Consider the following 15,262-nt stretch of genomic DNA (forward strand, 5'->3'; position numbering starts at 1 on the left):
GCCCTATTTGGATTGAAAATGGCTATTGTAGCTGAAAAGCTACAAGTTTGCATGTCTGAATAATGCAAAAACAGAATTATTTGTTTGCATTTGCTTTTTTTCTCCCCCATATATTTTCATAATAAAAAAAGTGCGTATCGTATCGATATCGTATCGAAGTTTTGAGCCAAATATCGTATCGTATTGTTTGGTGAAATTAGTGTATCGGCACACCCCTAGTTTGTATATTAATTTAACCCATTACGAGCAGTGCGCGTTCTAGTTACACTAAACTAGAACCTCTCCTCTCCTCTAGGCCAGGTCATCAGCAGACATGGGTCACTGGTTGGGGTTGTTGCTGTCCCAGACGGGAACAAAGACGGACCCAGAGGAGTTAACGTACGACTACGTCAGCGCCGACAGGATCTCCACCATCGTCAGCGCCGCCAAGACCTCCTTATAGTGAGACCCTCGTCTTTTTACCGAAGGAACACGTTTAAGACCTCATCCGCTATTGAAAAATAGCGGATCTACAAGCTCATAGCGCGGCACCGAGTGCCGCGCTATGAGCTTGTAGATCTGCTATTTTAGAACAATCTTGTGATTTTTTGCAAATCTTTGAATATAGTATATATATATTTTTAAAGCGAACATTTTTGACTCAAATCTTTGCTTCTGGGGGGGTCCCTGGAACAACATATTTTGAGATGGGGGTCCGCAGCCAAATACATATCATTTTGGGGGTCCTTGACATGAAAACGTTTGAGAACCACTGATATTATAGTAACATATGTTTAAAAAAAAAAATGTTAGGATTTAGAAGACATTTGTACAATCCCCCAGAAGCAATGATTTTAGTTAAAAATCATCATAAAAATCTGCCACGTGCCACCGCAGTCGGTAGCGCTGTCGCCTCACAGCTAGAAGGTCCTGGGTTCGATTCCCGCCGGGGACGCTGTGGCCGCTGGGGGCGTGTCTTCTCCTCCGCGTCATCAGCGCCCATACCCAGGGTGGGGTTGGCGAAAGGGCCTACTCTGTGTGGAGTTTGCATGTTCTCCCCGTGTCTCTCAGGGTAGTTAATACCCTCACAAAAAACATGCAGTAATCCTGGTCACTATACTGCCTCCCCCTGGCCAGCCAGGGCGCCTGATGGAGGGGAAGGGAACTGGTTGGAATAACGTGTTCCTTCCACACGCTACGTCCAACCAGGGAAACTCTCCCCTGTCAGGTGACAAGAAGTTGGCTCTCATGCACTGGAGGAAGCATGAAATGCATGAAATGGAAATACTCAAGTAAAGTCCAAGTACCAAAATTGTACTAGTATTTGACTACTCTTTCTTGCCACTGTGTGTGTGTGTGTGTGTGTGTGTGTGTGTGTGTGTGTGTGTGTGTGTGTGTGTGTGTGTGTGTGTGTGTGTGTGTGTGTGTGTGTGTGTGTGTGTGTGTGTGTGTGTGTGTGTGTGTGTGTGTGTGTGTGTGTGTGTGTGTGTAGCCTGATGCAGAGGAGGTACTCAGAGCCCAACACCTACATCGACAACCTGCCGTCTGTCCATCCGTCCTCTGATGAGCTCTATGATGATGTGGCCTCCATAGCGGCCGACCCAGAGGTACAGTAACCTCTACTGTACATCTACTGTACATCTACTGTACATCTACTGTACAGTGTAGATTGGGGTCCCAAGCAGATGGTATCAGATGGTGTCTGTGGTGTAATGCATACCAATTTTTCCGGGGCCTATGTACAAAAAAAGAAGGGAAAAAAAGCAAAAAGCATGAAAAAAATAATAATTTATATATGTATACATAAAAAAGGGGGAGGGGGGTTGTCTGTCTACCGGGGAACTGGTACCACCTCCTCTTTTGGCCTCCAGAAAGATGAGTTTTTAGGGCTGTTTTAAATGAGCCGATGAGGCTGGCAAAGATGAGTGGGAGAGAGGTGGGTCATGGGCACCAGTCCGAGGAGTAGTCGAATCAGTTTGTTTTGGGAGTTTTGAAGCTTATAGTCTTCAGTGACACTGAGGTGTTGGAGAACCAGGAGGAACGAGTGACGTCAGGACTTCTGTACTCTATATGAAATGTGCTTCATGAATAATGATCAGTGGTGGAAAAAGTACTCAAATGGTTTAAAAGTATCAATACTGCAATATAGAAATACTCTGTTACAAGTAAAAGTCCAGACTTCAAAATGTACTCGCGTAAACGTACAAAAGTATTGGCATCAAAATGCACTCAAAGTACCAAAAGTAAGAGTACTAAATATTTGAAAATAGCAGATCTACAAGCTCACAACGCGTCGTTGTGAGCTTGTAGATAGGCTATTTTCAAATAGCCTAGGTATAAAATAGGGCTAAAGTGGTTAATGTATGTTTCATAATATCATAGTTTATATCTGAAAAGTAACTAAAGTTTTCAAATAAATGTAGTGGAGTAAAAGTACAATATTTGCCTCTGAGATGTAGTGGAGTAGAAGTAAAAGTATTGGAAATTGGAAATACTCAAGTAAAGTACAAATAACTCAAAATTGTACTTAAGTACAGTACTTAAGTAAATGTACTTAGTTACTTTCCACCAATGATTGATTGATTGATTGATTGATTGATTGATTGATTGATTGATTGAGGTCATGTGGTCCCCGCAGGAGGACGTCCAGGAGGAGGAGCAGAGCCTCCTGCCAGACGGCGAGGACCACGGCGTCCAGGAGGAGCTCAGTGACATCATCATGTCCTCCTCCGTGGACACCAAGGAGCAGGAGGAGGAGGAGGAGGAGGAGGATGGTGACAGCAGGGTCTACCTGGACCTCCTCCCCGTGCGCTCCTTCCTCCACACCACGCCCTCCGGCTGTAAGACCCCGCCCACGCACAGGGAGACCCCCACCTCCTCACCCGGCCCCCCCACAGAGGAGGAGGAGGAGGAGGAGGAACAGCCTGGTCCCATGATAGAGGTATTGTGAGCAGGAGTTTCAACAAAACATATTATTGTCTCCGCCAGGAGACTATGTTTTCACTTTCCGTCCCCCCCCCCCTCGGCCAAGCTAACATTGGTCAAGCCTCACATGACACGTGACAATACGTTGAAAGAGTGTGCTCTGATTGGCTAGTGAGACGCATGACGTATAGCGGCCTATAAATAGATGTGTCACTTTGAAAGAGTCGGTGTCTCTTTCAAAGTGAGGTAAGACAGGAATAATCACCAAATGGCTGAGAAATGGCGGAGCAAAGACCCCTTGAAGCAAGCCACACGTTTCTAAACAAGGCGGCTACCTCCATGTTTAATAAAGACAATCCTGAGGATATCTCACTGAAAGACTTGCTGCAAGATGCGTGTGTCGACCAAGAAGATTACCAATGGGCAATATCAGTCGTGAAGTCTGGAAAAAAGATCATACTAAAACGTCAACCAGCAGAACGTTGGATCAATTACTACAATATAAAAATCCTGAAAACCTGCCAAGCAAACATGGATATTCAATTCGTATTGGATGCATACTCCTGTGTCATGCACATAACCAGCTACATTTTAAAATCTGAAAAAGCAACTGTTGACACGTGACAATATGTAATATAAATAGGTAAGACAGGATTAATCAGGAACAGTACTGGCGGAGACCTGTGCTCCGAGGAGCACATTTTCTTGTTATATATATATATGCTAGAACAAGACCAGGAGACCTGGTTCTGCCAGACCCAGAATAAGTACTGTATAAGATCAGAGCACTACGTCACGGCTAAGCCGGACTTCACATGACGTGTCAGCCTGTCTCCCTTTTCAGAGGTCCCTTCTATGCCCATGTATGGACGAAAGAGGGGACAAAGCCTCATGTAGGCCGACCCTCTGGGTCTGGCAAATACTAGAACTTAAAGAGATAGTTCACCCAAAAAATAACTTTTTTTCTATGGAGATGTCTTTTTGTGTTTTTTGTCGCATTCCTAAGGCAATAAGTCGGTGACTGGCGGAGTGTCCGGTAAGAGACTCAAAAGCCAAATTCCAATGCCCCAAATCTTGCCCACTCGCTCACTCACACCTGTTCACTCCAGCACGGCGGTGTTACAGTGAAATTGGTGACCTGCCGAAATATGTGACCATGTTGTTGTGGACTTCACATAACCTACATGGAGTGGCTAAATTGATGTTGTTTGAAAAATCTTAATTTTATTTTTATTTTTTTAAACTGTTAGGATTTAGAAAACATTTGTTCAGGTCTGAACTCTCTCAGTGCCAATGAAATAAAAAATATATGTTCATACTGTGAATACTTCAAAGTAAAAAAAAAAGTGCTTAGGAAGCGAGATACAGCCTTTTTTCAGTTCTAAGTTAAACAAGGAGTGGATGGAGCTGCAAATCTTCAGATAATATCTTGGGTTCTGAATTTTTTTTTCCAAAAAAAAAAATATATATATATAATATATATATATATATTTATTTTTTTTAAACTCAGGATTTTTCGTTCTGGCACTGAGGGCATTCAGAAAAAAACTCTTGTTGTGTGGCACTGAGAGAGTTAATGGGTTAAAGTAACAAAACCACCCAAAAAAGTAACAAACTCAAAAAAAAAAATGAAAATTACATGCGTGCATGCGCCCCCTTCGGTTCTAAAATGTCCTCTGCGGCTAAAATGCATTCCAGATGAGCAGTTCCCTGCTGTGTTCTGTTAGTGATATATAAATATATATATATATATATATATATATATATTTGTTTTGTGTTCGTTTATCCAGGTGGACTCAACAGAACAATCTGAGCCAGAGACTCCGCCCACTGTGAACGGTGCCAGTTTGACTCCTCCCATCAGCAGAGCAGAGCAGGCGCGCCCCCTGTCTCCCGCTCTGCTACGACCGTCGCCCCCCCACCCCCACAAGACCCCGTCGGCCCCCGGCCAGGATCCCACGAAGAAGAGGACCACCGGGAGGCCCGGGTCTCCTCAGAACCCCCAGGCGTCCTCACATCATCCTCACAGAGCCCCCCACAGCCCAGGAGGGCCGGCCCACCACCAACACCCCCACCCCCCGCACAGCCCCCAGCCTCCCCGGGGAAGGAGCACCAGCAGCGGGGACAAACCCAAGGCCTGGTCCTTAGGTGAGGGAGGAACCAATCACGTCGCTTATATTAGGTCATATGAGGGCGGGGGTTGGTCTTAGCTTACAAAGTTGCCATGTTCCGCTCCGCGGAGATTGTGATTGGAATGCATCACCAAATGACGTGGCTATGTCACAGTCTCGTTGATTGTAAGAACTCCAGCTCCAGAACAAGACTAATTTGAAAACCTCTGTGAATAGAAGGGCTGTGATTGAATGTGTGAAGTGATATAAAAAAAATGTGCCAAACGTTTTTTATTATGACCAGTCTACAGTTGCTAGTTTCCAGCCCCAGTACACAGCGCCGTTAGCCTAGCATGCTACCCAGTGAGCCATAGTCGGATATTAGACATCCGTCTAAAACCTAGGCTTAGCCTAGACGTTGATTAGCTGTTTTTTAAACGTCCATATATAGACCGTCTATATATATATATAGCCGTTGAAATGATGTTGTTTCAACGTCTAGGCTAAGCCTAGCCGTTGAAGAAAACTTTCACTTTTAGACCAGTTATAACCCGGTTTTAGCCTAGCCGTTTAGACGTATTTTAGACATCTGATAGCCTGAAAAATGCTCAGTGGGTAGTTAGCTAAAGTTAGCCTCTTCAGTAGTGTGTTTACTAGACTAACTGTGGACATATACAGCTTCACCAGAGGAGGAGGAAGCAAGGACCCTGGACTATAGGCTTGGGACGTAGAAGGCGATAGCTCTTGTCTTTCTCAGTGAAACACAACTGCATCCATCCACAGGTTGTCCCGGGTCCACGGAGGTGAAACCGGGCAAGAACCGCACAGAGACGGGGTCCACGGAGGTGAAGCTGGGTAAGAACCGTACGGAGACGGGGTCCACGGAGGTGAAGCTGGGTAAGAACCGCACAGAGACGGGGTCCACGGAGGTGAAGCTGGGTAAGAACCGTACGGAGGCAGACATGAGGCTGTACACGGACCAGCGGCAGCGTCTGGAGAGAGACCGAGAGGAGCTGAGGAGCAGCCTGGCCAGCCTGAAGAAGGAGAGGAGGGAGATGAAGGAGGAGCTCAACACCTGCACAGGTAACTTCACAAAATGTTTGCGGGCAATTGCATTCAAAACAAGGACATTAAATATGTTCCGAATTTTTGGTTACAATCATGATTTACAAACTTTTTAAAAAAAAATTTACTACGTTTTTCTTTAGTTGTCAATTATTTGTTTACCCCTTTTTCCCCCCAATTTAGGCGTTATGCCAGTTAACTCTCTCAAACTCTCTAACACATTTTTAAAAAAAAGGTTTTTTCTTTTGGAAAATAATTTTCAGAACCCAAGATATCGTGATCCGAAGATTTGCTGCTCCATTCACTTCTTGTTTAACTTATTATTATTATTTTGTTTTACTTAAAAAAAAGTTGCTGGCACAATATGAACATATTTTTTTATTTCATTGGCACTGAGAGAGTTAATTCCTCTCCACACACATGTCACTGCTGTCTTATCCTACTGACTCACCTGCCCGTGAGGAGCCCCCACCAGGAGGACGTAGAGCCTTCGCCCTACTCCTCCCGCCCAACACTCCCCGCTGACAGGTGTCATATCACCCTCGTATCACCCTCCTCCTCCCCGCTCGGCTTCCCTCCCCTGGACACGGGCCAATTGTGTTTGTGTAAACGCTGGACAAAGCCGGTTGCACCACGGTGGATTCTAACCCACAGCCTCCAAGGTGGTGGGCAGAGACTCTACCACTGCTCCACCCTGATTTACAAACTTTTACTCGTGAAATGCAATTGTTCACAAAGACTCACATTTTAACCACATGAACTCTTTCATCCCTGTTCTGGGCGAACATTTGCCAAAAATAGTAGTAATCTGTAGTCTGTTTAGTGGAGATCTACCTTTATACGTATCTCAGCCCTAAACACAGAGATCACTTCAGTAAGGTTGATGTCATGTGATCATGTGATCATGTGATCATGTGATCTTCCCTGCAGACCCCGTCCAGCAGGCGTCTCTAGAAGCCACCTTAAAGCAGAAGGAGGAGGCGTGTCGAGAGGCGGAGCGTCGGAGGGTGGAGGTGGAGCTACTGCTGATGGAGGTGAAGGAGAGCCTGAGGAAGGCGGAGGCGGGACCCTTCACCCTGGGCACCACACTGGACAGCAGCCTGCAGGAAGCACCACAGGTCAGTTATGTGCTAGGTTTATACCTGCAGGATGCACCACAGGTCAGTAATGTGTTATTGTAGGTTTATACCTTCAGGATGCACCACAGGTCAGTAATGTTAGGTTTATACCTGCAGGATGCACCACAGGTCAGTAATATGTTAGGTTTATACCTGCAGGATGCACCACAGGTCAGTAATGTGTTAGGTTTATACCTGCAGGAAGCACCACAGGTCAGTAATATGTTAGGTTTATACCTGCAGGATGCACCACAGGTCAGTAATGTGTTAGGTTTATACCTGCAGGAAGCACCACAGGTCAGTAATGTGTTAGGTTTATACCTGCAGGATGCACCACAGGTCAGTAATGTTAGGTTTATACCTGCAGGATGCACCACAGGTCAGTAATGTGTTAGGTTTATACCTGCAGGATGCACCACAGGTCAGTAATGTTAGGTTTATACCTGCAGGATGCACCACAGGTCAGTAATGTGTTAGGTTTATACCTGCAGGATGCACCACAGGTCAGTAATGTGTTAGGTTTATACCTGCAGGATGCACCACAGGTCAGTAATGTGTTAGGTTTATACCTGCAGGATGCACCACAGGTCAGTAATGTGTTAGGTTTATACCCGCAGGATGCACCACAGTGCACAGTAGTGGTCCATTGACTATATGCTCCATTGATCATCCATTGGTTTCTTTGTGATGGTGACATTTTGTCCGCTCTACGTTTGTCGTTTGTTCTTTTATTCTCAGTCTAAAGCGCCATCCCTGGCCCCGCCCCCTCCATGCCAGCCGTCCAATAATAGCAGCCCCAGTGGAGACTCCTCCTCCTCTCCGGTCAACTCTGCCACTGCCCTCAAGAACAGACCCGCCTCCATGATGAGCGCCAGTAAAGGCAACGTTCTACAGAAAGCCAAGGTCATTAACATATCATTAGCATAACGTTAACGTGCCTTAACGTTCGGCAGAAGTCACTCAAGAAGAAACATGACATAACATAACATAGCATAGCATAGCATAGCACACAGTTAACACATTCACTGCCAGGGGGTTTAGCTTGCCAGGCTGTAGCTTCTGCCAGCATTTTTAAGCATTCTGACTAGGGATGGAGCTCGAAAACCGGGTCCATTATATACCCGGGCATGAATTTATCGAGACCCGGTTTTCGATAAGCTTTAGGCTTGTCGAGCCTGTTATCGAGTGTAGCGGCCCTGATAGGGTTGCCAACAGTCCCGTATTAGCCGGGACGCCCCGTATTTGAGCCAAAAGGGGCGTGTCCCGTACGGGACTTTGTTTGTCCCGGACTCCGGTGTAAATGGGCGCTAGGACCGCTCAGTTGACAGGGCAGGCACAGTGCTTGCACGAGTGCTTGTTGTGTGTGTGTGTGTGTGTGTGTGTGTGTGTGTGTGTGTGAGATTTTCTCCGGTGGGAACGGCATCATTGTTTGTGTGGCATGTCAGCCTGTTCCCAACCCTAACCCTAACCCTAAAACCGAAATAAAGTAACCAAAAAAAGTAACTTAATCCGCGGGAAACCCGAAAAAAATCGGCAACCCTAGCGGCCCATGACGTCATGTCTAAACTATCAAAACAAGAGGCGATCAAGCTGCAAGTTGTGCCAAACAGCGCTGTCCGTCCCTCAGTCTATCGTTGCCGAAAATGGCAGATCTACAAGCTCACAACGTGGTGCGAACAGACGCAGTGTGAGCTTGGAGATCGGCCATGTTTGGTGCGTGACACTGTCGTACGATGAAGTATGCATTGCGCTTTTAAAGTGACAGTACACACATTAACCGTTTCTTCAATATTATTTTCCAAAAGTAAAAAGGTCACTTGCCTTCTGTCTGTTAGAAAAGTACTGTATTTGAATGCCCTAGTAAAATGTAGTGCACGTGATATATTTTGGTTAAAACAAAGAAAAAAGAATAGAAAAAATAACTATGCATTTTTTGTTTATAAAAAGTTGAAGAGACATGGAGATTTTATAGTAATTATTACAGTACTATTCATAATATAAAGCCATTTAACACTTATTGCACATTATATGAGTGGTTGTTTTAATGATAGGCAACAATATTTTTTACTTTTGTCATCTTCATTTAATTTTAGATAGTGGTCAGCCACAAACTCACTGTCACAACTGGCCAATAAAAAAAGATACCGGTTCTGTTCAGAATTTTTCGCCTCACGTCTTTTTTCTTAATAATAGAAAAAGATCGATAGTGGGCTCGATAAAAGCTCGGTTAGATAAGGTGCTCATTATCAATAAAAATTAACGAGCTCCATCCCTAATTCTGACTAATCTTTCAAGAACCACAGAATATTCATCTCCAGTAAGATCGATCCCCTGATGGTTACTAATCACTGAGGGTTTCACTGTGCTTCTGTGAAATAAATAATCATCATCATCACGACCTCCCGTTCTCTTGTTACACCCAGTTGAAAATAGCATGTTTCGCCAAAAATACTAAAAAACAGGAGCCGAGGTCCAGAATATTTCCCAAATACATTAACCATGAAGTGAATGGAGCGGTACATCTTTGGATCGTGTTATCTCCAAAAATGACGATAAATTAAGTGACGGAGATCTCCGTCAATGGCAGAGAGTGTGTAACAGTGTGTCACACAGCACATTTATGAAGAAACATAACCTTGCATCGCATCGCATGACATAAGCAGCAGACAATCACCTTAAAGGAGTAGTTCACCCAAAAATGTACTTATTTTCTATCAATTACACACCTCATGAAGCCCTGAATTCATGGATTGTTTTTGTCGCATTCCTAAACCAATAATTTGATGACCGGGTGTATTTCCGGTAGGAGACGCAATGAGTCTACTTTGTGTCTCCTACCGGATACATTAGCATCTTTCCACCGGTAATCAAATTATTGGCTTAGGAATGCGATGAAAAAAAAAGAAATCCATGAATTTGAGGCTTCATGTGGTGTGTAAATGATAGAAAATAAGTCATTTTTTGGGGGGTGAACTACTCCTTTAACCTCCTTTGTCTTTTACATTTCTTTTTTTTTTCTCCCCAATTTAGTCCTTATGCCACTAATTGAATTCCTTTCAAATGTATTTGAAAAGTATAAATAAAAGAATAAATCAATCAAAAACATTTTCTTTCCAGGAGTGGGAGAAGAAGTCCACCACCTAGAGAGGAACACCATGGACTCCTGTTTGTTTTTGTTTTTATAACTTGCTTTGTACAAGGAGGGGGGGCGGGGTTTACGAGCAGCCCAACCAATCAGCAGTCTTCCTGCATCGGGGCGACGTCTTGCCCTCATGAGAACGCCAAGAGCCAATCAGAAATGCACAGTTTGTCTCCATGGAGACAGACTGTGTGCCAGTGGTTCTCAAACTGTTTTTATTTTATTTTATTATTATTATTATGTTTTCTATTTCAAAGACCTCCCATTTGTACACTCTCAGAGTTTCAGACCTGTAAGGGTCCCATTTGGGACACCCCCCCGCCCCCTCGAGGAACCCTGAGGGTCCCTGGACCACACTTTGAGAACCACTTCTGTATGCCACTGGACAGTTTTTAATTTTTTTTCCTCTCTTCCAAAAGGGAACACTTTGATATCGTTGCATTTTTTGGGCCAATTTTTTTTTATCATGATTTGAGTCGATGACGAACGTTAAACTTGTGAGGCCTTTGAGGATGAGTTGAGTTGAGGATGACGGACGTTCAGCCCCGTTCGGAAACCCTGTATACGTTTTTTTTTATTGTATCTGGGATGACGGTATCCAATAGTGATACGCGGGCCGACCCGTAACCCGCAGGTCAACCCACGGGTTGAACCGCGGGGCGGGCAGATGGGTTATAGGTTACGACGCAATTATCGCGGGGCGAAGCGGGTCAATCCACGGAACCCCCCCCCCCCCCCAAAAGAAAACACACTTTCTCTCTCTCGTGCACACTCAGTTCATCAAATTGAATGGACTTGCTTGAGTGTTTTGGGTTTTTAGTGGCAGGTTGAAGGGACGGGCCGGGTCGTTGATTGTCAGGCCGAAAGGCATGGCGAGAGAGTATGTTTTACCCCCTGTCCGTCCGTCCGTGTGTCCGTCCGTCTGTGAGCAGCTAATCTCCGGCACCGTTGGCCCGGTCGCTCCGAAACTGTGCACACACACTCCCTGGATGCCAATTCAGAGCCTCTGCCTGAATTTTTCACATGGGCCTGTTCTAGCGCCACCAGGAGGCCGATTTGTGCAAAACCCATTTACTCCTACAGATTTTATCCAAACGTCATGAAAATCGGTACACAGTATCTCTATAGTCAATGTGATCAACACGCATCTGTCCGATTTTCCATATTCCATCCTCATTGGCTAAGGTTGGCTTCCAAAGTTTGCAGGATTGGTCCGTTTTCAACAAAATGCCTCAAATCATGAACGCAGCTTGCCATTTCTGTGAATTTTCACACGCACATTCCCACTAGGCCGAGGAAGAAATGCCACCCTTTTCACATTGGCCTGTTATAGCGCCACCAGGAGGCCACAATAACGTACCTGACCTGGCGGAGACCTGTGCTCCGAGGAGCACTTTTTCTAGTTTATATCCATTTTTGCGGGGCGGGTTGGGCTCCTGTGCGAGGCGGGCGGGACGGGTTATGAAAAAAACCTGACCCGCACATCACTAGTATCCAGCGTTCATCGAAAGTCAATGCCTCTCTCTCACGCTCCATGTGCCGCCTCCCTCGTCTTGTGATTGGCTGGGCAAAGTTGCATCTAGCCAATTACAAGACGGCGGAGGAGAGGAAAATGTCATTTTAAAATGTTGGTTAAACGTGTTTAATGGCAACGCCGATTAACGCCGATCAACGCATGTTTCCACGGGACCCTGATGGAGCTCAGAGTGTCTGTGAAACCTCTCTGCTAAACGTTAGAGACGTTATATTTGTCCGAGACCAGACCGTGGTACCAGCGGGTGAATGAGAGAAGGCACGGACTTTCAAGGAACCCTGGACACCGTCATCCCGATTTACAAAAAAGGTACACGGGGTTCCGAAAGGGGCTGAACGTACGTTATACGTTTTTTGAAGATGCACAGAACAACGTTAACCGTCTGAGAGACAGAACCACTGAAAGACACTTTCCTGAACCAGCATGTTTATTCATGTGGGAACACTCCCTGCTTTACTAGATAGGCTCTAATGCACAGCGGCCATGATGGAAAGAAATTGGGCCTCTTCCTTACTTCCTTCCACTTACCAATGATATGGGGGGGGGGGGGGGCAGAGGCAGCGGCAGCACAGCAGCACAGAGTTACAGGTATCATTTGGTTTCCATGTGTACACTCTCAGAGTCACACACCCGTAAGGAGACCATTTATAACCCCCTCAAGGGACCATGAGGGTCCCTGGACCACACTTTGAGACCCACTGGTGTAGCAGAGTGTTCCCAGTGAGCCAACATACAGCAATATCAGCACCCTGACTCTGGCATTCTGCATTATGAGTATACTTTCTACTTTTGGTACTTTAAGTATATTTTGATATCAATACTTTTGTACTTTTACTAAAATACATTTTGAATTCCGGACGTGTTTGGAGCTTGTAGATCGGCTATTTTTGCTACTTTTGTGTGACAATAGCCCGACAGTACATGCAATGTGGCCCTCTGGAGTGAGTGTGTAAATACAGTGGCCCTCTCCATCATCAAAGTTGCATCACCCCTGACCTACGTCACAGTAGATACGAAGAAGTAAACCGGAGATGGCATTTCTTTTGTTGTTGTGGTCATGGCTCTGTTTGACCAGAATGGAACAGAGCCTTCATTAGAATTATTGGTAACACCTGTGAAGGAAGTAAGGAAGAGGCCCAATTCTTCCCAAAATGGCTGCTTAGCATAGGAGCCCATTAGATATTTGGTACAATTTGAGATTGTAGCTTGGTTTATTATATGATGCTGGTGGCCAAGATGTAAATGTAAAATTATACTGTATATTTACACCATTATTGTTCAACCTTTTTGACTTGTTGTATTGCTAGCTAAAAATGCACTTTTTATTCAAATAAAACTCAGTATCATGGCAGCAACTGTGTTGTGGATGAATTCATGTGTACTTAATAGCTTTTACATTTTACAATGCATACATAACATACAGTACATCACATGTTGTGTTATTTCATGTGGCTAAATTAAAGCAGCTTTATGTAACTTGATTATAATGAATACAATGTAATTGTGTCCAATCTGTATATAGACTATGTTAATACAATATAACTTATACAATGTGTACGGTAGAGTATGGGGCGAGTATATCAGATGTTTTAGCGGAAAAGAAAATCTAAGCGACGGGTTGAAACAAGCGTTTAAATCACTTAAAATGTCAGCCTGTGGCCAGTCAACCCCCGTCCGCATGCACAGTACTGCTCCTGTAAGATTGCATTTGGAAAACATGGCCACAGGCCGACTAAAAAAGCAATTTAAACGCTTGTTTCATTCCGTCGGTTAGATTTTATTTTCCGCTATAAGTTAAAACATCTGAGAGCAGGGCAGAATACCTTTACTTTTTGGACACGATGTGAGGAAAAGGGTAAGAATCATGCATAGTGGAAAATATTCGCCGATGTCACCCCCACAGGCACCGAGCTGTGTGGATTGGAACCTCATTTCCGAGTTATATAGCGGAGGTAGATATCTCCTTCAGCAGCCGCCGTTTCTACATTTCTGCGCTTTTCGGTGATAGTTCAGTCTTCTTTCACTTTCTCCACAGCATTTGGTGCCCCTCCCCAAGGTTGGTGCCCTGTGCTTCAGCACCTAAAGCCCTTCTGTTAGGCCAGGGATGTGTGTGAGAGAGAGAGAGAGCCTCTATTTTTATGCTATGGTCTGTGTCGCCCTCAAGTGGACCAACTCTATATTCCAGGCTGTGCTGTCTTGTCTTGTCCTGTCCTTGTAGCCCTAACCCTGCCCTGCCTTGTCTCACCCTCCTTGTAATATTAAGTCATTCCACCTGTGTCTTCTCTTGGGGAGGCATGCGTTAATCCGACAGACCTTTTCTCCGACTATGTGGCATCCGCGTGCGGTTAGGGTGCGGGTTTGGTTCGGGTTTACTGTTTAATGTCGGAGCACTGCGCTGTCGGAGGAATGCGCTGTCGGACTAACGTATTGCACCCTTGCACCCCTTGTCTTGTTTAGTTTAACCATTCACCCTGTGTTGATTGTTGTTCACATTCATCTGTCTCTATTAGTTATCTGTTTCGTGTGTGTGTGTGTGTGTGTGCGTGCGTGCGTGCGTGCGTGTGTGTGTGTGGAATAGATCATAGACATTCTAGGGCTAGCAATGATTACTTAAATATATATTAAATATTGTATTTTTGCACACACTCTTGTATGTGTGTGTTTGCACACGCTTACGCTGACACACGCTTGTGTGTCAGCGTGCGTACACACACACACACACACACACACACACACACACACACACACACACACACACACACACACACACACACGAGAACAGGAAGTAGCTAGTGCAGTGTACTGTTGGTCGTTCTATGTCAAACAGGAAGTGGTTGTGGCGCAGTGCTTACGGTTCGTCTCGGCTGTGTTTTACAACAACCTGCAGAATCTGCTGAACTGACACTTTTTATATGAAACCATCTTCACACCAAAACAATGTCCTTCTCATTCCTTTAACACATTTTAATTTAACATTGTCTTATCTGTTACATAATTAAAATAACCTCACAAACACTCAGATACATTTAATCCAATTATTTATTTAGATTTGTATGGCTGTGTGACATAATCATTTATATGTAGGTTATGAGTGAAATAATGTAATAATTAGTGTAATTAGTAACACAGTGGCTCCATGACACAAAGCATTACTCTGTGTGATGTCAGCAGTCGGTTGCTAGGTAGAGTTACATCGTATTTATTCATGGTCTTCATAGCCTGAAACAAACATTTCACTACATTTCCCAGAATGCATGAAAATAAAGCTGAACTCTATAATGACATCATTGAAATATGGGTCGTTCAGTTATCCAATCATGTAGGTTATTATCAAGGTCACATGACCTTTTGTTAACTGTCAGTCATTCCCCTGATGCACACCACCAGCAGA

The 15,262-nt window shown here is 44.6% G+C and overlaps 1 protein-coding gene across 3 annotated transcripts in view; it reads left to right on the forward strand.

Moving 5' to 3' along the window:
* Positions 1-11,732, forward strand: part of afap1l2 (actin filament associated protein 1-like 2) — an 80,618-nt gene extending 68,886 nt beyond the window's left edge. The window contains exons 12-20 of one of the 3 annotated variants that reach the window (XM_084079132.1): positions 296-441; positions 1,472-1,586; positions 2,618-2,920; positions 4,695-5,052; positions 5,799-5,902; positions 5,945-6,098; positions 7,011-7,198; positions 7,937-8,101; positions 10,316-11,732. In XM_084079132.1, coding sequence (XP_083935258.1) covers positions 296-441; positions 1,472-1,586; positions 2,618-2,920; positions 4,695-5,052; positions 5,799-5,902; positions 5,945-6,098; positions 7,011-7,198; positions 7,937-8,101; positions 10,316-10,342 — 1,560 coding nt within the window. In that variant the 3' untranslated portion in view covers positions 10,343-11,732. Of the gene's footprint in view, positions 1-295; positions 442-1,471; positions 1,587-2,617; positions 2,921-4,694; positions 5,053-5,798; positions 6,099-7,010; positions 7,199-7,936; positions 8,102-10,315 lie in introns of all 3 variants that reach the window. The other 2 variants (XM_084079133.1, XM_084079131.1) reach the window with 2 other exon arrangements.
* The last annotated feature ends 3,530 nt before the right edge of the window (positions 11,733-15,262 follow it).

This window comes from Gymnoscopelus microlampas (assembly GCF_963454915.1).
Source record: "Gymnoscopelus microlampas genome assembly, chromosome: 14".
Taxonomy (NCBI): Eukaryota; Metazoa; Chordata; class Actinopteri; order Myctophiformes; family Myctophidae; genus Gymnoscopelus; species Gymnoscopelus microlampas.